This window comes from Neoarius graeffei, chromosome 25 (assembly GCF_027579695.1).
Source record: "Neoarius graeffei isolate fNeoGra1 chromosome 25, fNeoGra1.pri, whole genome shotgun sequence".
Taxonomy (NCBI): Eukaryota; Metazoa; Chordata; class Actinopteri; order Siluriformes; family Ariidae; genus Neoarius; species Neoarius graeffei.
The window spans coordinates 25,335,076-25,359,588 of record NC_083593.1 but is presented as its reverse complement, the minus strand read 5'-3'; the positions used below and the strand labels follow the sequence as shown (position 1 = coordinate 25,359,588).

General features: G+C 40.5%; 1 protein-coding gene across 14 annotated transcripts in view; it reads left to right on the top strand.

Annotated features, from left to right (window-relative positions):
* Positions 1-24,513, top strand: part of atg10 (ATG10 autophagy related 10 homolog (S. cerevisiae)) — a 271,634-nt gene that overhangs the window by 95,959 nt on the left and 151,162 nt on the right. For all 14 annotated transcript variants that reach the window (XR_009651554.1, XM_060908811.1, XM_060908807.1 and 11 more), the window contains exons 4-5: positions 22,401-22,527; positions 22,708-22,805. Coding sequence is in view for 13 of the 14 variants with exons in the window: in XM_060908811.1 (XP_060764794.1) it covers positions 22,401-22,527; positions 22,708-22,805 (225 nt within the window). In the remaining variant the exon portion in view is untranslated. The remainder of the gene's footprint in view (positions 1-22,400; positions 22,528-22,707; positions 22,806-24,513) is intronic.

The following is a 24,513-nucleotide window of genomic DNA, read 5'->3' as shown; positions in this document are numbered from 1 at the left end:
TGGGCCTTACACCACCGGTACAACGCCCGCATTACTGTTGATGCCGTCCCAATCCGCCTGTCCATCTCACATTCCATTTTACCATCACTCATGAACAAAGCCTGGAGATACTTGAACTCCTTAACTTGGGGCAGTATCTCACTCCCAACCCAGAGGGAGCATGCCACCATTTTCTGGCAGAGAACCAGGCCTCAGATTTGGAGGTGCTGACTCTCATCCCAGCTTCTTCACTCTTAGTTGCAAACTGTCCCATTGCTTGCTGAAGGTCTTGCTTTGAAGAGGCCAACAGAACCACATCATCTGCAAAGAGCAGAGAAGCAATTCTCAGGTTCCCAAACTGGACACCCTGGCAGCACCTTGAGAGCCCATCCATGAACATCACAAACAGGATCGGTGACGAGGGGCGGCCTTGGCGGAGTCCAACACCCACTGAGAACGTGTTTGTGCCGAGAATTCAGACACAGCTCACACTTTGGTTGTACAAGGACTGGATGGCTCATAGCAACGGCCCCGATACCCCACACTCCCACAGTGCCCCCCACACTTGTGGGGGGCACTGTATTAAGCCTTTTCCAAATCTACAAAACATATGTAGACTGACTGGTCATACTTTTATGAACCTCCCCAACAATCCTGCCAGGGTAAAGAGCTGGTCCACCATTCCACAGCCAGGAAGGAATCCGCATTGCTCCTCCTGAATCTGATGTTTGACATTAGGTTGGAGCCTCCTTTCCAGCACCCTGGAATAAACTTTCCTGGGGAGGCTGAGCAGTGTGATACCCCTATAATTGGAGCACACTCACTGGGTCCCCCTTTTTGAAAAGAAGAACCACCACCCCGATCTGCCACTCCACAGGCACTATACCCAACCTCCATGTGACATTGAAGGGGCGTGTCAGCCAAGACAGCCCAACAGTGTCCAGAGCCTTCAGTATCTCGGGGTAAATCTCATCTACCCCTGGCGCCTTGCCATCGAGGAGCTTCTCGACTGCCTCAGTGACCTCTGCCAGAGATATGGGTGAAGCTTCCCACTCTGGGTGACTTCAACTTTGCCTGGTGGAGCCTATTTCAAACCATCCTTGCCATGCAATTAACCCCAGCTGCCATTTGCCATTCTTTTTGTCGATCAGTTGATGTCATCCTATGGTTGTTGAGTGACATTCGAAGGAGTTGACAATCATCCCAGTCTGTGGAGAGTCATTTTTGCCCTCTGCCAGTGTGTAACTTTGTTGTTCCCATGTCTGCTACATGACCTTGTTCTTATGAACTGCCATCTGTGAAATTTTGTGGATTGAAGCAACCTGATGCTCACTGTATCCCTCTGCCAGTAAAGCCAGAATTTAGCCCTTCTTTTTTTCACTCAAAACTCATTGGGCATGATGAATAGAGATTTTATTTTGTATTCCACTTAAATTTAACTTTTAGCACTGTTTTTGCCATCTAGACTGGCTCTATTACAAAAGGATGGTGATGACAGCAGTTCTTTTTTTATACTTTTCCTCATTAAATAAGATTTGGTTCAGGTAATCACTTAATCAGCACCTCATGAAGTAAAACGAGGTGTGCTTGTGATGGAATTCCAGCACAGATGCTGGAATGAAATGGCTGCCATACATAGATGTGCTGATTTTAAGAAAAAATTGAAGCGGTCTCTTAAATAATTCTTCTTGAGCTGTGCGCATGTGTTTTATTTATATAAAACACACACGCTGTGTGTGTGTGTGTGTGTGTGTGTGTACAGTGCCTTGCAAAAGTATTCATACCCCTTGAACTTTTTCACATTTTTCCATCTTACAACCACAAACTTAAGTTTTTTTATTGAGATTTTATGTGATAGACCAACACAGAGTAGCAAGGGCGCAGATGGCACTGGGGACGGGGGGGGGGGACATGTGCCCCCCCCCCCCCCCCCCCCCGATTTATAATGACCTCTATCTGCCCCCCCCACACACACCGTCCCTATGTAAGGCGCCAAACATAGGTAGAAAAAGTGAGGATTAATGTTCCGTTAGTTAAACTAACTTACATTGCAGCACAAAGTTGAAATGGCAGCAGCAGTAGCCTTGTCTGTGACCAATCCACATTACACCAATTCAAGAAGGGGAAAGGGTGGAGCAGATCCTTGCAGAGTTGGGAAAGCAAGGTGTTCAGTTTTCCATGTAATTCTCGGTTAATAACACTGCACAGCTCATCCATTTGATATAAGGTGACCAGATTTCTCGAGTCTAAAACCATGACACTTTGCGCGTGACCATGATACTTGTGCACGCACATGCGTTTTGATGTAAACATGCGCCGGGTCAAACCATGGCTCAGACAGGTGCTTTTATCATTTTATCAGTATTTCAGAGAATAATCAAGTATTTTCTTGTTATCTACATGTTCTTCTATCACAATTCAGTTAAAGTAAGAAAATCAGACAACAGATGTGGTGATGGGGAATAGGCCAATAGCCTAAATTTCAACTGATTTATTTCACCTTTGTGAAAATGCCAAGAAAATGCATTGCTTGTATATTAACATCAACATTTTATGCGATGAACTTTTTTTTTAAACAATAGGCTATGCATTGTAACAGGAACAAGCGCATGAGCCTAATCGTTGTCCGAACCTTTACCCAAAATGCCTCTGTTAACTATTTTGAAAACGTGAGCCCTGAGTTGACAACAGCATCAAACAAGTCAAGACAATCTGTGATACAGATGAAAGACAACAGAAAATGTTTCAGAAATGCAGCCACCCAACCCACCCACCCTAAAGAAGATGCCATTTTATTGCATATATTTACATGATGAGTGAATTTGCTCCAGTAGCGCTTTATTGCCTGAGAGCCTGCTGGGAAACTGCAAGCAAGTATCGTCGAAATCGGCCCGGGTAATGAGCAAGGCTTTGAGAGTAGGCACGGTCATGCGATTCCTCTTGTTAGTCCAGGTGTTGTTCATGAGTGAAAATATTCGCTCAGCTGGAGCATTGGTGCCAGGTAGGTACATGGCAAACTGGCAAAGCTGGCTGGCATTTCTGTAAGAAATCTCCCTACTCTTGAAGTGCGTGAACATCTCCGCCCAGCGCTCATCTGTTCGGCATTGTCGCGCAGTAGTTGACAGCCGCTAGCGCAAAAAAAGTTATAACGTGGCCTCTATATTGCAACATTGTACAAATAGATACATTGTAAGGTTGACTGCACACACACGCACGCACATTGATGCTGAATTGCTAGAAGCTTTATTGACATCTCGTTGGCTATATATGATCGCTGTAACCGGGACAGTTTGTTAGTGTTTGGTGTAAACTGGGTCATTTCAGCGTCCCGACGGACCTTTGTCGGGACTGAAGACACGCAACTCAAAATCGGGACTGTCCCGGTCAAACCGGGACATCTGGTCACGTTAATTTGATAGCAACGGTGTTTCTGCTACAACTAATGGTGCGTTCAGTTGTACTCGTAAGTTGGAAGTCAGAAAAGCATTGAAATCTAGCATCTACCAGCATAAACATTGGGGTTTTCATTTCATTTCATTAACTGTCCATTTTTTTTTCGAATTCCATGTTCCATGATGTCCCAGTTTTTAAACTGGGAAGCGGCGGTGAGATGTTTTTGGGACCTATTGAGTCTGCTTCTAGACGGTAAATTTGTTTGGCTGCAGAGGGAAATTTTTTTTTCTATCAATTTTGTTTATTGGAAAAAATACTTTTTATTTTTATTTGTGTGAATCTGTTGTTCAAGTGTTTACTTCTGTTTTCATACACATTTTATGTTTCTAATCATTTACATGAAGGCACGAGTGTGAATCATTTCAATTTTATTTTATTATTGATTTTTGGACATTCCCTTTTTGTTAGAAGTTACAGTTAGTTTCTGTGATGAGATTCTTCATCCTGCTGAGATCAGCAAATGTTTAAATAAAACATGCAGAAGACATGAAGTTTTGGAGCGTGATTAACATACCAGACAAATAACAATTTGATCATGTATGGCTAGTGTTGACCAGGTAGGCCTTTGTCTACCATTGTTCATTCAGTTAGAAAACTCACAATTCTAATGTATTATTGAAGCTTCAGTATGTGTGTGTGTGCATTATATATATATAGGGTGCATCATATATATTATATATTAGGGTGCATCAGTTGCCCTCACTTTCATAAAATCTGATGCATTTTTGTTTGGGTGTTCCTTTTCACCAATAAAGACATCCTTTAAATTTTTTTGACTATATTCAAAAGTCTAATGGTGGCACCATGAGGTTCATTTTTGCCAAAAAACGCTTATTTTATGTTTTCGCGCAAGGTTTGAATCACAATGTTGGACTCCATTTATTGATTTCTTGTGGCCCAGAGATCATGTTAAGAACCTTTGCAAGGGATTGAGAAGCATTAATGTGATTCATAATACATTTGTATTGTTTAAAAGTAGTTGAACAATGATTCAATGAACAGCTAAAACTCAAACTGTGCTTGATAATATATTTAGAATATATATTTAGAACTAAAAATGTGTATCTAAGATATTTGGTAGACTCTATAAGGTGCCATAATGTTTCATGAAAAGTGATTGACTTTTATGACAAAATTTCATAAAATAGCAGCTTTTTCCATAACTTTGAGCTCCTGGTGCCACCTTTAAACTTTTTTGAATTTTGTCAAAATATTTCACCCAGGCGGCACGGTGGTGTAGTGGTTAGCGCTGTCGCCTCACAGCAAGAAGGTCCTGGGTTTGAGCCCCGTGGCCAGCAAGGGCCTTTCTGTGCGGAGTTTGCACGTTCTCCCCGTGTCCGCGTGGGTTTCCTCCGGGTGCTCCGGTTTCCCCCACAGTCCAAAGACATGCAGGTTAGGTTAACTAGTGACTCTAAATTGACCGTAGGTGTGAATGGGAGTGTGAATGGTTGTCTGTGTCTATGTGTCAGCCCTGTGATGACCTGGCGACTTGTCCAGGGTGTACCCCGCCTTTCGCCCGTAGTCAGCTGGGATAGGCTCCAGCTTGCCTGCGACCCTGTAGAACAGGATAAAGCGGCTAGAGATAATGAGATGAGATATTTCACCCAGTGTGTTTTCTTACCAAAAGGAACATAAAAACAAAAATGCATCATGATTGGAGGAACTCTTCATTTTTAGGGGGCAACTGATGCACCCTAATAATATATGCGCACATGCATTTACACAAAATGGAATCATTTGCTGACAGCTCAGTCCCCCCCCAGCTCAAAAATCCTACCTGCGCCCCTGCAGAGTAGCACATAATTGTGAAGTGAAACAAAAATGATAAATGGTCTTCAAAATTTTAAACAAATAAAAATCTGAAAAATGTGATGTGCATTAGTATTCAGCCCCCCTGCATCAATACTTTGTAGAGCCACCTTTTGCTGCAATTACAGCTGCAAGTCTTTTGTGGTATGTCTCTACCAGCTTTGCACATCTAGACACTGAAATTTTTGCCCATTCTTCTTTGCAAAATAGCTCAAGCTCCGCCAGATTGGATGGAGAGCGTCTGTGAACAGCAATTTTCAAGTCTTGCCACAGATGCTCAATGGGATTTAGGTCTGGACTTTGACTGGGCCATTCTAACATATGAATATTCTTTGATCTAAACCATTCCATTGTAGCTCTGGCTGTATGTTTAGGGTCATTGTCTTGCTGGAAGGTGAATCTCCTTCCCAGTCTCAAGTCTTTTGCAGCCTCCAACAGGCTTTCTTCCAGGCTTGCCCTGTATTTAGCTCCATCCATCTTCCCATCAACTCTGACCAGCTTCCCTGTCCCTGCTGAAGAAAAGCATCCCCATAGCATGACGCTGCCACCACCATGTTTCACAGTGGGGATGGTGTGTGCAGGGTGATGAGCAGTGTTAGTTTTCCGCCACACATAGCACTTTGCATTTAGGCCAAAAAGTTCAACTTTGGTCTCATCTGACCAAAGCACCTTCTTCCACATGTTTGCTGTGTCCCCTACATGGCTTCTTATGCCTGTCTTTCAACAATGGCTTTCTTCTTGCCACTCTTCCAAAAAGGCCAGATTTGTGGAGTGTACGACTTATAGTTGTCCTGTGCACAGATTCTCCCACCTGAGCTGTGGATTTCTGCAGCTCCTCCAGAGTGATCATGGGCCTCTTGGCTGCTTCTCTGACCAGTGCTCTCCTTGCTCGCTCTGTCAGTTTAGGTGGACGGCCATGTCTTGGTAGGTTTGCAGTTGTGCCATACTTTTTCCATTTTTGAATGATGGATTGAACAGTGCTTCTTGAGATGTTCAGAGCTTGGGATATTTTTTTTTATAACCTAACCCTGCTTTAAACTTCTCCAGAACTTTATCCCTGACCTGTCTGGTGAGTTCTTCGGTCTTCATGATGCTGTTTGTTCTTCAGTGTTCTCTAACAAACCACTGAGGCCTTCACAGAACAAGTGTATTTATGCTGAGAGTAAATTACACACGGTAGGACTCTATTAACTAATTAGATGACTTCTGAAGGCAATTGATTGCACTGGATTGTATTTAGAGGTATTGGAGTACAGGGGGCTGAATACTAATGCACACCACATTTTTTTCAGATTTTTATTTGTTTAAAATTTTGAAGACCATTTATCATTTTCGTTTCACTTCACAATTATGTGCTACTCTGTGTTGGTCTATCACATAAAATCTCAATAAAAAACTTTTAAGTTCGTGGTTGTAAGGTGGAAAAATGTGAAAAAGTTCAAGGGGTATGAATACTTTTGCAAGGCACTGTATGTATGTACGTGTGTGTGTGTGTGTCTGTCTCATATATATTTATATCGGCACGGTGGTGTAGTGGTTAGCACCGTCGCCTCATAGCAAGAAGGTCCGGGTTCGAGCCCCGTGGCCGGCGAGGGCCTTTCTGTGCGGAATTGGCATGTTCTCCCCGTGTCCGCGTGGGCTTCCTCCGGGTGCTCCGGTTTCCCCCACAGTCCAAAGACATGCAGGTTCGGTTTACTGGTGACTCTAAATTGACCGTGAGTGTGAATGGTTGTCGGTCTCAGCCCTGTGATGACCTGGCGACTTGTCCAGGGTGTACCCCGCCTTTCGCCCATAGTCAGCTGGGATAGGCTCCAGCTTGCCTGCGACCCTGTAGAACAGGATAAAGCGGAAATGATATATTGTGTGTGTGTGTGTGAGAGAGATATATATCACATCACGCACAGAGAGTTAGGTCCATAAATATTTGAACAGAGGCAACATTTTTCTAATTTTGGTTCTGTACATTACCACAATGAATTGTGAACAAAACAATTCAGATGCAGTTGAAGTTCAGACTTTCAGCTTTAATTCATTGGGTTGAACAAAATGATTGCATAAAAATGTGAGGAACTAAAGCATTTTTTTAAACACAATCCCTTCATTTCAGGGGCTCAAAAGTAATTGGACAAATTAAATAATTTGTAAATAAAATGTTCATTTCTAATACTTGGTTGAAAACCCTTTGTTGGCAATGATTGCCTGAAGTCTTGAACTTATGGACATCACCAGACGCTGTGTTTCCGCCTTTTTAATGCACTGCCAGGCCTTTACTGCAGCGGTTTTCAGTTGCTGTTTGTTTGTGGGCCTTTCCGTCTGAAGTTAACTCTTTAACAAGTCAAATGCATGCTCAATTGGGTTGAGATCAGGTGACTGACTTGGCCATTCAAGAATATTCCACTTCTTTGCTTTAATAAACTCCTGGGTTGCTTTGGCTTTATGTTTTGGGTCATTGTCCATCTGTATTATGAAACGCCGACCAATCAGTTTGGCTGGATTTGAGCACACAGTATGTCTCTGAATACCTCAGAATTCATCCGGCTGCTTCTGTCCTGTCACATCATCAATAAACACTAGTGACCCAGTGCCACTGGCAGCCATGCATGCCCAAGCCATCACACTGCCTCCGTCGTGTTTTACAGATGATGTGGTATGCTTTGGATCATGAGCTGCCACTCCAAGATGCTCTTTTTATACCCAGTCATGTTAATGACCTATTACCAATTGACCTAATGAGTTGCAATTTGATCCTCCAGCTGTTCCTTTTTTGTACCTTTAACTTTTCCATCCTCTTATTGCCCCTGTCCCAACTTTTTTGAGATGTGTTGCTGTCATGAAATTTCAAATGAGCCAATATTTGGCATGAAATTTCAAAATGTCTCACTTTCGACATTTGATATGTTGTCTATGTTCTATTATGAATACAATATCAGTTTTTGAGATTTGTAAATTATTGCATTCTGTTTTTATTTACAATTGGGACAAAGTACAAACGTTTTTGGGACCCACAAAAAATTCTAGGGACCCCAATTTGGCCAGTCATGTGGGTCCCTGGAACCAGAACAAAAAATCCTGGCGCCATCCCTGACTATTGTTATCACTTCGCTTAGAAAGTTCTCTGTCAATATACAATCGAGTATGCATGCCAGAGTACAGTTTCCTGATGAGGCAAACAAATTTAGTGGGACATCAAAGCTTGCCCAAGATCTTGAAGAGAAGCTCTCGAGTTACACAGTCAGAGGCTTTGGTGAGGTCTCTAAAAGTCGTGTGCAGGTTCTGCTGCTGTTCTGTGCAGTTTCTCCATTATTTGACCTAAGATTAAGATACAGTCAATTATACTGCTGCTGCCTCTGTAGCCTGACTGAGAATCAGGGTAAATAGCTCTGCTCGACGCTGAAGGTGTTGCAGTAAATTGTCAGCAAAGATCTTTCCTACCATACTAAGCAGAGATGTGCCACGGTGGTTACCACAGTGACTGCAATCGCCGTTCTTGAGCAATATGCAAATAATAGCATCAGTTATGTCCGATAGTAGATCTTCTGTTTCCCAGAACAGGTTAAAGATGGTGAACAGAACAGATATCTGAGCATTGCCACCAAAGATGAGAGTCTTGGGCTCTTTCTGAGTTTGGTGTTCTTGAGAGCTGTATTCAACTCTTCCATGGTGATTCGCTCATCAAACTCTTCAATAGTTGGCCACTGCTCAACTTCATCAAGTATATTCCAATCAACATCTGTGGGCTGGTTGAGAAGCTCATTGAAGTGCTCAACCCACCTCTGTCTGTCGTCTGGAGATGAGAGAAGCTCGCCACTTTTTGTTCTTATAAGATTGAGCTTTTTGCAATTGGGACCATACAGTGTTAAGCGTTGCGTGGAACTCTTGATTTTTCTCCCTTGGACATCTTTCTGCTTCTTGCTGAAACCATTTGTTCTTAAGCTTTCTGATTTTTTTTTTTCTCTGAGCGCTTTCTTGTCTCTACTGAGTTTCTTTTCTTTAAGAAGTGTCTGAATCTCCTCATCTTGATCATCAATCTAGTCTTCACTCCTTCTTTTTTACCAAACATATTTGGTGGCATTTTGTAAGACTTTTCAGGAGTGGGTTTTCCAAAAGCTTCTTAATGCTAAGAGCATCTTAACTCGGGGAGTGTGTGTTCATTGTGCTGCTTGCGCTACCATTTAATGATGATCTTTGTACTGTGATGCTTTTGGGAAACTTAGGCCAGATCAGGATTTATTCACACTTTTGAAGTTGTTCTTTTAGGCACCATTTCAACTTTTTTCCTCTCAGGATTTATTGTTGTATCTGGTTTTGGCAGTGGTTTTGGACTTTTTTTTTTCTTGTTCTTGATGATAATGCAGCAAGTTAGAAGCTTGTGCTCTGTCAAACAGTCTGCTGTGGGGTTGATCTTTGTCACATGAATGAATTTCTTGGCTTTTCCATCAGCTAACGCAGTCTATTTGGTGCCAGTGTTTTGATAGCATGTGCTGCCATGTATTCTTGAGATGATTCCTGAGTTGAGACATGATTCCCTGAAAGCGGGTGCAGAATTCCAGTAGCAATAGGTCATTGGAATTCATTTTATGTACTCCATATTTTCCAAGGACTGATGGCCCACTCTGCCAAGCCTTACCAACATGGGCATTGAAATCCCCTAGGGAAATTATGCAATCACCTTTAGCTTTAACGAAACATTTGCTAAGCTTTTCATAGAAGCTTTCTTTCTCGACTGCAAGTTTCTGCATTGTGGAGGCATAGATGCTGAGCAAGGTGAGGTAGGTGTTATTCTTCAGTGGGACCTGAACTGTCCTCAATCTGCCGTTCACAGGACCTGGATTTATATGACGTAGTTTATTGGAAATGGCAAAACCAACACCAGGAGTTCTGTCCTTGCCACCACTCCAAAAGATGGCATGACTTTTCTCTTTGGTGTAACCAGAGCCTGGGCGTCTAACTTCACTCAAAGCAAAGATGTATATGTCAGCCTCTTCAAGCTCTTTGCAGATGATTGCAGGAGCACATTCTGGTCAGATCCTGGTATCACTATTGTTACTTGTTTGAACATTCCAGGCTGCCAGATTTGGAAGCTGCCTTACCCTTTTCCCCCTGTTGCCATCAATTACCTTGGATTATCATATGCATTATTATATAGACTTCTTTTCCATCCCGCCACAGATTATGGCGTGTCCGTTATCTTGAACGCAGTAGCATTATCTGTAACTTTGAAATAATTCATGTCATAAAATTGCAAGGCTGTGCCTGAGATGCCGACACTAAATGTCACAAAATAGTGTCCCTTGGGGAGTAGCCGCTGTTTTCTGATGGGATAGCAATGCTGACGTGGTCGCAGAAGGTTACTCGTTGCTTTCCACCAGAATTGCTACTGAGCTGACGAGCAGTACTGCTGAAGTGCCCTTGAGCAAGGTACCTAACCCCCAACTGATCACCAGGCTGCCCACTGCCGTGGTTATGTCAGGGTCTTGCACGTCACTCTGGGTAAGTGTCTGCTAAATACCTGTAATGCAGGGCTCAACATTAATGCGAGTCTGACTGGATGGGGCAACTAAATATTTGGTCCGGACAAGTCAAATCTGCATCTTCTTGCCCAATGGGACAAGTTGAATTATTCCCAACTCTCCTGGAAGTTCCGGGAGTCTCCCACATATTGATATTGGCTCCCAGAGAGCACACATCCTGATTGTTCTACTTAGCAAGACAGACCAATGAGTGTTCTCTGTGGGCAGGCTTTACATCATCTCTCCCAGACCGAGAGTCCATCAGTTCAGTGTTTCCAGGAGCATCATGGCAGGGAGCCCCAAAAAACTAAAATAAAAAACCCACTTCACCTCAGACTGCATGAAAGTGTACCCTTGCCTAACAGGGGTAAAATAATGACCGTGTTGTGTGCTGTTCTGTTTGTAACAGTGACTTTAGCATTGCCCATAGCAGGGTAAATGATTGTAAAAGATATGTTGAGGTCTTTAACAGTGTCATTTGTTCATGTGCAGATTATTTACATGAACTGGCTCACTGACAAGGCTACATGATGAGGCCAAACACATTGAAGACTTGCTTAAAGTTGCAGTAAAATGAGTTAAATAATATCCATCCGTCCATCCATGTTATCTGTAACCGCTTATCCTGTGCAGGGTTGCGGGCAAGCTGGAGCCCATCCCAGCTGACTATGGGCGAGAGGCAGGGTAATGCCCTGGACAAGTTGCCAGGTCATCGCAGGGCTGACTGACAAGTTAAATAATAGTAAGAAGCAATTTACATAAATAGTATAAGTAGTCTACATATTTTATCGCATTTTCTACATATAGACTGATCTAATTTGGTTTACAGACGAGAAAATTACTCGGAGTATTATATATAACTGTCCCAGACAATATAGTAATGATACTGTACCTTATCTTTTAGGGACAACATATTTTAGGGATTGTTGAAAATCACCATTTTTATAGTAAATATTCAAGTTATATCAATAAAGTTCCAACGAAACTATTTCAGTCACCTCAGTGATCCGGCAATGTTATTGTTTACTAAATTCTGGGGAAGCTGAGTATAGCAGGTGCGTGTGTAAAAATAACCATGTTGTGATACCCAAGTTATTAGACTCTGAATTCATCAAAATCTGAGAAATGGCAGTTAAATACTTCAAAATAAATATCTGTGGTGAATCTTCATTTCATTCTGACTTTTTATTGTATTTTTCTTTTGTATGGTTCACATTAACACGTTATCATAAAATTTTTCGTGGGAATTTTACGACAGTGCCAAACTCACTCACGGTTTGTTTTCATTCACAACGTGATTCTGTCCCCCTTATCATGTCCAACTTGTTTTCTTTTGGTTTCATTTCTTTAAATTAATTTATACTTCATGCTTTATTGGATTAATCAAGATGTAACTTTATTTCCTCCAGAAGCTTTGGATTTGGCTGAGTCTAACTTTTAAAACTGCAGATCAGGTAATGGGTTATAACAACACATGCACCATAATGGGGCATTGGATAGTTTTTTATTATTACAGTTAAAGTTTACGTTTTATTGAAAAATTATAAATCATGAAAGCATAATGGTTATCATAACTATACCTAGTTTTTGATGAACTTTAACTACTGTCATTAAGCACAGGTTGATTGCACTTCAAAAAATATCTTAGCAAGTGAAAATATCTTAAAAATAGTTGAAACGATATAGCATTTCTTATTAGAATACAAGACACCAATTCTGAGATTATTAAACCTAGTTCTAGATTGCAAACAACTTATTCTAAGATGTCTTATCAAGTAAAACTATCTGTCCATGCAGCAAGATAATTTCACTCGTATTAAGTAATTTTCTCCTTAAATTCAGTTTTCAATTTTTTGCAGTGTGGAAAGAAGACAGATGCATGTGCAGGAAGTGTTTTTATTATACAGTGGTGCTTGAAAGTTTGTGAACCCTTTAGAATCTTCTATACTTCTGCATAAATATGACCTAAAACATCAGATTTTCACACAAGTCCTAAAAGTAGATAAACAGAACCCAGTTAAATGAGAAGTATTATACTTGGTCATTTATTTATTGAGGAAAATGATCCAATATTACATATGTGAGTAGCAAAAGTATGTGAACCTTTGCTTTCAGTATGTGGTGTGACCCCCTTGTGCAGCAATAACTGCAACTAAACATTTCTGGTAACTGTTGATCAGTCCTGCACACTGGCTTGGAGGAATTTTAGCCCATTCCTCCATACAGAACAGCTTCAACTCTGGGATGTTGGTGGGTTTCCTCACATGAACTGCTCACTTCAGGTCCTTCCACAACATTTCGATTGGATTAAGGTCAGGACTTTGACTTGGCCATTCCAAAACTTTATTCACTTTATTCTTCTTTAACCATTCTTTGGTAGAACGACTTGTGTGCTTAGGGTCATTGTCTTGCTGCATGACCCACCTTCTCTTGAGATTCAGTTCATGGACAGATGTCCTGACATTGTCCTTTAGAATTTGCTGGTATAATTCAGAATTCATTGTTCCATCAATGATGGCAAGCCGTCCTGGCCCAGATGCAGCAAAACAGGCCCAAACCATGATACTACCACCACCATGTTTCACCGATGGGATAAGGTTCTTATGCTGGAATGCAGTATTTTCCTTTCTCCAAACATAATACTTCTCATTCAAACCAAAAAGTTCTATTTTGGTCTCATCCGTCCACAAAATATTTTTCCAATAGCCTTCTGGCTTGTCCACGTGATCTTTAGCAAACTGCAGATGAGCAGCAGTGTTGTTTTTGGAGAGTAGTGGCTTTCTCCTTGCAACCCTGCCATGCACCTCATTGTTTGGTGTTCTCCTGATGGTGGACTCATGAACATTTAGCCAATGTGAGAGAGGCCTTCAGTTGCTTAAAAGTTATCCTGGGGTCCTTTTTGACTTCGCCGACTATTACACGCCTTGCTCTTGGAGTGATCTTTGTTGGTCGACCACTCCTGGGGAGGGTAACAGTGGTCTTGAATTTCCTCCATTTGTACACAATCTGTCTGACTGTGGATTGGTGGAGTCCAAATGCTTTAGAGATGGTTTTGTAACCTTTTCCAGCCTGATGAGCATCAACAATGCTTTTTCTGAGGTCCTCTAAAATCTCCTTTGTTCGTGCCATGATACACTTCCACAAATGTGTTGTGAAGATCAGACTTTGATAGATCCCTGTTCTTTAAATAAAACAGGGTGCCCACTCATACCTGATTGTCATCCCATTGATTGAAAACACCTGACTCTAATTTCACCTTCAAATTAACTGTTAATCCTTGACACCTTCAAGCTTAACTTGCTTAATTTGAAGGTGTCAATTTCTTTTGTCATGTTTAATAAGAATAAAGATAGTATCTTGCTTTATCTGTCCTCCACTGTGGAAAATGTTTTTGATTACAATTCAAATCGGGTCAGCCAAGATCAGATGGACCTTATAGGTTCCAAAATAACAAAAAACCCAAGGTTACCCAAAATGGTCAAAACTGTGATATTATGGGCTTGAACATATTGGGGTCCCATACCTAAAATTTCATGTAGCATTCTCTTTCCGTTTTGAAAATATATCTCATTTTATACATGCCCCATTCTGCTACTGTAGGTTGTTGACGTTACGGACACTACATTAAAAGATATAACGGGATAGATCCACTTAAAACACCTCAAAAGCAAATGTTGATGGGGCAACGAACTGTTATGCCATAAAGTGCCCTGTCAAATGTTACAATTGAGTATAGTTACATATATTTGCTGGGTCTTCTAGTTGTGTGACACGTTATCAGGGACCCCGATATTAGACAGAGAAACACAAAATTTCACAACACTTTATTAAAGCTCCAATTATTGGGCTCACAAAACATCATTTTATGCATAGTATCGGCTTATTATACTAGTTCCTTAATTAATTGACAGTTGGTTGTCCTTTCTATCAAAGATTACATAGCTTGTATACTTGTTGAACAATGTTACACATAACGTTACGGACACTACACAATGTGTCTTGGGTTATTCCCAAAGTCACAACATGGGACGTGTTTCAGAGAAATGTTTTTAGTACAATTAGTCATGACACACTGCATCTACTACACATTACACCTTAACGAATTATTAAAAACCAAGGGTGACTACTCGAACATTGCATCATGCAGCAGGGTGAAACCTACCGGGTAATACTAGTATATCAATATCAACACAGGATCAACACCACATGTTATATATACTTAAACACGCTTTTGGAAAATACTAGTAATTGTAATACCTCTCTAGAGAGGTCACTTATGTGAGCAGCCACCTCTTATGAAAGGCCACATTTGGCTGTCTCACGGATGCATTTGGACCTCTCGTGAACAACCACCTCATTTATAAGGCCACTTTTGGCCGGCAATAGGGGAGACCACTCAAACGAGGTTCAACTGTACATGAATAGCCGTCTCAAAAACAAAAGTGTTAAAAAGCACATTATGTAAAAAAATGTTATTAACAAGCCAGGGCTGTATCTTGAATGGTCAAAATATGTCTTGGTAACATCTTGATTATAATAATTTAGTGTTCAAATAGTTGGCCTGTGGGGTCTTAATTCAATCAATTACAACTTTGAGAGAAGAATATGATTAATTTGCGTCATTCTCACATGAAGGTTTCATTTAAATTTGTCAAGAAGTCTCAATTAACTGGCTTTACCAAAATATCAATTTGGCGTTATGGACACTACACCCGTTACGGACACTACATATTGCAAATATATCTATTAATATAACAACTAAAGACATATGAATATGTAACTAGAGCCCTACATGAGGCCAACAGGACCAATGCATGTCATAATCACCAAAAATGGTAAAAAATTCTGCAGCATTCTGTTACAGCAAGACCGTTACGGACACTACAGAAAACAACGGAAATGACACGCAAAATCTTTGGCATGTGAATTTTGCAAACATATGCCCCCAGCAACAAGGTTTTTGTATCAAATCATATCACATACTACATAATATGTCTGTATTTAATTTAAAGTGTTTATTAAAATGCATTAAATAAGATTTCTCAGGCCATTTTCAACTTTGCAGTGACAAAGAAAACAAATTAGGTTCAGCACTCCCCATTGACAAAGCTATTGTGAAAGATTTCATTTTTATCGGAATTCCGTGATTCAGCTGTCAATTTGTTCCTTAAAAATCTGCTGATTTACTAAAACAGTTAGTGTTTGACAAATTATTGCCAAGTTTAAGCAGCAGTGATGCATTCTGGGGTATTAAATCAAATGAACATGCGTTACATGGTGAAAATGTGCAATATGAAGAGTTTGTCTGATAAAAAAAACCTGAAACATGGATTCAGTGGTGGTAAATTATGATCTGGCTTTGAAACGTGGTACACTGGCAATGATCGTCTACCATTACAACATATGAAATAGTTTAATAAACATACTGTTACATAGTGTTACATGATCTCAAACAAGTAGGTACATCTGATTGTGGCTGACCCGAAATGCTTTTGTAAAATTGATTTACATATAAAATAACTACATGAAGAATTAAAGCCCCTCCTTCACAGATAAGTGAAAATATTGAATAAATTTCCTTTTTGATTCCTTGGGTTAAATATGCCAAATTATGATGACTGAATTGATTATTCACTTAAATATGAAATATTTTGGGTATTTGATATGGCGAAATAGGACAATAGGACACAATGGAAAAATCAAGAACACACCGGAAAGATGAGAATAACAGCGGTGGTAAAAGAACAGCGACTGTACCGGCTGAAGGTCGTTCGGGTCTCTGCTGCAGCGTGAGCAACGGGACATCACTACCGCACCAGATGGAGGTGTGAGGCGGGGGCGGGGCAAAATGAGTGGCCGTAGATTCTATCCAAAAGTTCGATCTAAATTGACCATGGTTGCAAAATATTGGCCAAAAATACGCAAACACTACGAAATATGAAAGTAAGATGAAAAATAAACATTCTTTTGCCTTATACTGCAAGACTAAAACAAAATAAAACTGTCAAAACTCACCTTTTCAGTGATGACGTCCGAACAGATCACACGTGTGACAGAAAGACCGCAAATGGAAGCACGATCAACTTCTAACTGTTGGAGTGGAAATTTCCATTCTACACATGCAAATTCTTAATGTGTGTCCTTCCCTGCACACACATAACATTCTACGGTAAAAAATAGACCACAACTCATTTTATAGCTCAGAAATTCATACAAGACCAGCTACCATTGTAACATATTCTGTAAGAAACATATTCTATACCTAACATTTCAGCTTTCGTTTTAAAAATCAGAATCGCAGATATATAATTAAATTTTTATATGGCGTAGTGATTTTAAGTTACTACTTTTGGTGAGGTAGTGACCTTGACCCTGAGGCTTTCCGTTTAGATCAAAACACACGATCATATTGGTTTTGGGTATGCGGAAAATGGAGTTACAACGGTGATCAGATATTTTGCATGATGTTTTATTACGGTTATGATTATTCTGTGAGCGCACCAATCCTTAGGTGTATAAAGTTACAACTTAAAATACAATTAGTGATAACTGTAGACTTTTCAATGGACTACAACCTTTTTAAGGGAATGCGATGTAGTCAACCATTTATCGTGTCCCAGAACAAGCCGCCATTTTTCCACAAATTTGCAGAATCTTTGCCAAATTCTGAGTAGAGTATTCACATCAAAGATTTAGTTTTATCTGTATTATTTCTTTCAGCATTTTATTTCAAATCAAAATCATCACCACCATTCAAAACCATATAGTTTATTGCCTGTGAGTATATTTAGTGGGGTACCCCCACAGTACCCAGTTTCTGAGACAGACCCCTATCCATCCATCCATTTTGGCTATTACAGTGACGTGTCTGCTCTAATGGCTTCAGCCATCAAAGTGTCTAGGGAAAATTACAGTAGTGGTTTCCCATTGCCTTCTACTGGATTATTATAGAGGTTTTCTCTTCTCAACCATTCACACACTCATACAAACTTATGGCCAATGTAGAGCCACCAATTAGCCTAGCCTGCATGTCTTTGGACTGTGGGAGAAACCCACGCAGACACGGGGAGAACATGCAGACTCCACACAGAAAGGCCCCTGCTGGCTGCTGGGCTTGAACCCAGAACCTTCTTGCTGTGAGGTGACCGTGCTAACCACTTACACCACCATGCCACCTTTTTACATAGAGAGAAACTAATTACATATTGTGATTTCTAAGTATAAACTAGATGGGATGGCATGTCGTTGCAGAATAATGGTTAAGTGTGCCTTAAATCACCAACATTGTCATCAGCAAAACACACCCACATCACATCTCCCATGCTTCATGATGGGAATCACATAGTATGCAGATGCCATCCAGTCCCCTTTTCTTTGTCTCACAGAGACGTGCTGGTTGGAACCAAAAATTTCAAATTTGGAGTTATCAGACCAAAGTACAGATTTCAACTGGTCTACTGCCCATTCCTTGTGTTTCTTGGTGCAAGCAATTTTCTTATTATTGGCCTCCCTCAGTAGTGGTTTCTCCATGCAGACACAGAGAGAACATGCATACTCCACACAGAAAAGCCCCTGTCGGCCATGTGGTTTGAAACCCCGAACCTTCTTGCTGTGAGGTGACTGTGCTGACCACTACACCACTGTGCCTTGAGATGTGTGTGTATATATAAAATATGTATGCATGTGTGTGTGTGAATGAATGAATGAATGAATGAATGAATGACCCCAAATAAAAGTTGGGATGGTAAATTGAAATAAAAACTGAAAACAATGATTTTGAAAATAACCTTTGACCTGTATTGCACTCAAAACAATATAACAGCATGTTATTTAGAATAGAATGCCTTTACTGTCATTGCACAAATGTACAATGAAACGTAGTTCATCATAGGAGAGCAAAGCCGCTGTGTACGTGTGCACTGCCACTCTTGGGCACTTCAGCCCAAAGCCATCCCATGTTAACCTAACCGCATGTCTTTGAACTGTGGGGGAAACTGGAGCACCTGGAGGAAACCCATGCAGACACGGAGAACATGCAAACTCCACACAGAATGGCCCCCGTCAGGCACTGGGCTCAAACCCAGAACCTTCTTGCTGTGAGGCAACAGTGCTAACCACTTACGCCACCATGCCACCCCCACACTACTCAATGTCTTACCTTGTGATTTTTTTTTCTTTCAAAATAAACACTTATTACAACTTTTTTTATTCTTACAACACATTAAAAAAGTTGTGATAGTACAGCATTTAGCACTTTGAAATGTTGCCATTCCTTCTCAAAACACACAAAAGCTGCTTTGGGACTGAAAGCACCAAGTGATTAAGCGTTTCAGGTGTTACTTTGGTCCATTCTTCCTGCGAACAGGCCTTTAGGTGTGCAGCAGTACGGGGTCGTTGCTGTCATATTTTTCATTTCAAAACTCTCTACAAATTCTCTGTTGGGGACAGACAGGACAGACGTCACCACCTTCTGCAGCCATTCTTTTGTAACGTGTGCAGAATGTGGTTTTGAATTGTCTTGTTGAAATATTCTTGGAAAAGTTTTCTTGAAGGCAGTATATATTGCTCTAAAATCTTAATGAACTTTTCTGAATGAATGCTGTCATCACAGAACATTAAGGTACCTTTGCCAAGGGCACGGGCACAACCATGCACCATAACACCCTGGCTTTGGGACTTGTTGCTGCAAGCAGTTTGAACGGTCTTGTTCATCTTTGGTCCGGAGCACATAACATCCATTTCTTCCAAAAAAAAAAAGACCTGGAAATACTGATTCATCTGACCACAGTACGTGTTTCCACTGTGATGCTCCATCCCAGATCAGTGCTTCTGGACACAGTTAACATCCTTTTTTCCACAATAAAATTTTAACGGGCATTTGTGGATTTAACTCTGCATTGTAGTGCTTGACAAAGGTTTGCTAAAGTAATTCCATACCCATGTGGTTATCAGCTATGGATGCATCATGGCTCTTGATGCAGTACTATCTGAGGGGATAGGAGATCATGGGTGTCCAGTTTAGGCTTGCGCCATTGCCATTTATGCACCGAAATTCTGCCAGATTCCTTGAACTTTTTACTGATATTATGCACCATAGCAGGTAAAATATATTCAAATCCCTTCATATCTTTCTTTGAGGAACATTTTGTTTTTAAATATGTCAATTTTCTCCTGCATTTGTTGATAAACTGGAGATTCTTGGCTCCTCAAAGACTAGACCTTTCCTGGATACTGATTTTGTACCAAATTATGATTACTTTCACCTGTTGAGATAGGTGGTATTTGTCAAAGTAACATCCACATGAATGCCAGGACCCATGTTTTCCCAGCAGAACATTGTCCAGAGCATCACATTGCCTCTGCTGGCTTACCTTTGTCCCATGGCACTAGGATGCACTATTTTCTCCCCAGGTAAGACGTACACATACCTGGCCATCCACATAAAGAAAAATTTAAAAGAAGACATAATTAATCAGACCTTTTTCCATTTCTCCATAGTCCAGTTCTGATTCTCACGTGCCCATTGTAGGCACTTGTATATCAGCGAACCTTGGGCACCCATAACTCTTATCACTGGTTGTCTCACAAGACCTGCTGTTTTGGTGATGCCCTAAACCAGTTGTCTAACCATCACGATTTGGCCTTTGTCAAAGTCTCTCAGATCCTTATGCTTGCCCATCTTTTCTGCTTCCAGCACATCAATTTTTGAGAACTGACTTTTCCTAATGTATCCCATTGTAGAGAAGCAGAAAAATCTCCGAGGATCACTGTTGGTGAATTATAACAAACTATAAAATTGTAGGGTTTCCAAGTCTCCAAAACTGCCATCAGATACCACCTCCATGCCAACTGATTATTTGTAAGGTATACCAGGAAAAAAAAAGCCTTTTCTGTCAGTTAACCACAAATGTAAGTTTGCGAAATGCTACTACAACTTTGACTGGAACTGTGGTCTGATGTGACAAAAACGGAGCTTTTTGGAAATAAAGGATGGCTGGAATGAAAATAATCCTGTGCCAGCTGTAAAATATGGTAGAAGTTCTGTGATGTTTAGAGGCTGTTTTTCCTCCAAAGACCCTGGAAACCTTGTTAGGGTACATGGCATTACCGCCACCTTCTCTGGGCCTGAGCTGTTTTACAATGGACTGAGGCAACATGGAAATTTGTCCCGAGGTCTGACAAATCAAAATTAGAAATTATTTTTAGAAATCATGGACAAGAAGTCCTACAGTCTAAAGAGGAGAGGGACCATCTGGCTTATCAGTGCACAGTTCAAAAGCCAGCATCTATTATGGTATGAGGGCACATTACTGCACATGACATTGGTAGTTTGTACATCTGGAAAGGCATTATTAATGCTGAATGATGTACACGTTTCAGAGCAATAGGCTGCCATCCAGACAAAATCATTGTCAGGAAAGGCCTTCCTTCTTTCAGCAAGACAATGGCAAACTGCTTTCTGGACATATTAAAACTGCATGGCTCCATAGTACAAGAGTCCATGTGTTAAACTGGCCTGCCTGCAGTCCAGATCTGTCTCCCATTTAATACATTTAGCCCATTATGAAGCGCAAAATATGACAAAGGAGACCCCGAACTGTTGAGCAACTGAAACTTGTATATCAGGCAAGAATGAGACATTTCTCTTTCAAAACTAAAGCATTTGGTCTCTTCAGTTCCCAAACATTTACAGAGTGGTGTTAAGAGTATATATGCCAAGTATATTTCCACATTTTGTCTTTCTCCACACCGCGTTTATATAAAGTAACTAATGGCAAATGCATAGCAGGTGTATTAGCGCAGCATGGGTAAGAACAGGGAAATATGGAGTGTGGACTACATGGAACACAAATGCCCAGAACAGGACTTGGAAGTTCCGGGCTGTATCATGACTGAGGCATGATGATTATGCACACAGTAGAGGGCATGTGATGTTTTTCCTGCAGGACACTGATGTCTGAAGTTACGTGTGTTTGAAGCAATATTAGTGTTTATGTTGGTACACTTTTTAAAAAATATATATAGTTATTTTTTTTTTGTTTGTGCGCGTGCGCTTTTTTGCCTTTTTTTTGGGTGGTGGTGGTGGTAAATCAGTGTGGGCGATGCGGCCAGAGGGCACGTCTGCAACAATGGATTTAGATTAGATTAGATGGATTTAGATTAGAATATGAGTAATTACTGAGACTGTTATAATAAATTCTATAGGCTGTATTCAGAGTTTGCACTTAAGTCCAAAAATTGTCAGTATTTACAAGGTGCTCCCAAGTGGCACAACAGAAAAGCATGGTGGATGACAAATGAAATTAGTTAAATATATTTTGTTTTTGTTCATCCATTTCATATTTTCTTCACTTTTTCATTTTAAGTTCATATTATTTTAAAGGCACTACTGTCACTGTTGTGCAGTGGCCCCTCTGAGAGACCTGGCTCTGGATTATAACAGTGGTTACCAGGGTTATAAGAGCTGATCTGTGATGCACAATATTCTGGAGAAAATTTTTAAAATGTATACAGTTAATGAATATAGTATTCATTCATTGAAACTTACAAAGGGAAATTTGCTTTGCCATCTTGGCTAAGATATTAATAAACAATACAAATAAGAATGAAATATCTTCTGCTCTCTTCTATTTCTGTTTCCCTCTCTAGCTGGATGATGAGGTAGCTGGGGCTTATACAATATGTGAGAGTCAACTTTTAATGCACTATGAATACCATGTTTTATATTCCTTCAGTCATCAAGTGCCTATACTCTACTTCAGAGCAACTACATTAGGTATGATGTTACCTTAATTAGATGATGATGATGATGATGATGATTATTATTATTATTATTATTATTATTATTATGGGATGGGTGGGGGATTATAAACTGATGTGCCATAGGAATTTTACAGTTGTCTGATAGCTTGATTTTTCCAGTTGTCTGATAGATCTGTACTCTCGCATTGTATAGATGGACAGCCCTTGTCCCTTCATGAGGTTTGGAGCAATATTCACCCAAACTACAAAGAAAGATTACTCCAAAGACCTTGGGATACACTGACCCAACAGGTGACAGTCATCACTACACCCACACTGTTTTATTAACTGTGTTAAGATTCTGAGTGTTCTGGGTCTGTTTTCACAAAAGACCATATTTGCTTCTTTATGATGGTCTAAGCACAAAAGAAACAAACAACCAAATTTTCAAAGAGTAAAAAGCTGGGCACACCACTGTTTGCCAACATTAAGACAGTGGAATTGTTTGATCACACTGCATATGGCTTATTAACACATTTGCAAACAAATACAGTGGTGCTTGAAAGTTTGTGAACCCTTTAGAATTTTCTATATTTCTGCATAAATATGATCTAAAACATCAGATTTTCACACAAGTCCTAAAAGTAGATAAAGAGAACCCAGTTAAACAAATGAGACAAAAATATTATACTTGGTCATTTATTTATTGAGGAAAATGATCCAATATTACATATCTGTGAGTGGCAAAAGTATGTGAACCTTTGCTTTCAGTGTCTGGTGTGACCCTCTTGTGCAGCAATAACTGCAACTCAACATTCCCGGTAACTGTCGATCAGTCCTGCACACCGGCTTGGAGGAATTTTAGCCCATTCCTCCGTACAGAACAGCTTCAACTCTGGGATGTTGGTGGGTTTCCTCACATGAACTGCTCACTTCAGGTCCTTCGATTGGATTAAGGTCAGGACTTTGACTTGGCCATTCCAAAACATTAACTTTATTCTTCTTTAACCATTCTTTGGTAGAATGACTTGTGTGCTTAGGGTCGTTGTCTTGCTGCATGACCCACCTTCTCTTGAGATTCAGTTCATGGACAGATGTCCTGACATTTTCCTTTAGAATTCGCTGGTATAATTCAGAATTCATTGTTCCATCAATGATGGCAAGCCGTCCTGGCCCAGATGCAGCAAAACAGGCCCAAACCATGATACTACCACCACCACGTTTCACAGATGGGATAAGGTTCTTATGCTGGAATGCAGTGTTTTCCTTTCTCCAAATATAATGCTTCTCATTTAAACCAAAAATTTCTATTTTGATCTCATCCATCCACAAAACATTTTTCCAATAGCCTTCTGGCTTGTCCACATGATCTTTAGCAAACTGCAGATGAGCAGCAATGTTCTTTTGGAGAGCAGTGGCTTTCTCCTTGCAACCCTGCCATGCACACCATTGTTGTTCAGTGTTCTTCTGATGATGGACTCATGAACATTAACATTAGCCAATGTGAGAGAGGCCTTCAGTTGCTTAGAAGTTACCCTGGGGTCCTTTGTGACCTCGCCGACTATTACACACCTTGCTCTTGGAGTGATCTTTGTTGGTTGACCACTCCTGGGGAGGGTAACCGTGGTCTTTAATCTCCTCCATTTGTACACAATCTGTCTGACTGTGGATTGGTGGAGTCCAAACTCTTTAGAGATGGTTTTGTAACCTTTTCCAGCCTGATGAGCATCAACAACGCTTTTTCTGAGGTCCTCAGAAGTCTCCTTTGTTCATGCTATGATACACTTCCACAAACATGTGTTGTGAAGATCAGATTTTGATAGATCCCTGTTCTTTAAATAAAACAGGGTGCCCACTCGCACCTGATTATCATCCCATTGATTGAAAACACCAGACTCTAATTTCACCTTAAAATTAACTGCTAATCCTAGAGGTTCACATACTTTTGCCACTCACAGGTATGTAATATTGGATCATTTTCCTCAATAAATAAATGACCAAGTATAATATTTTTATCTCA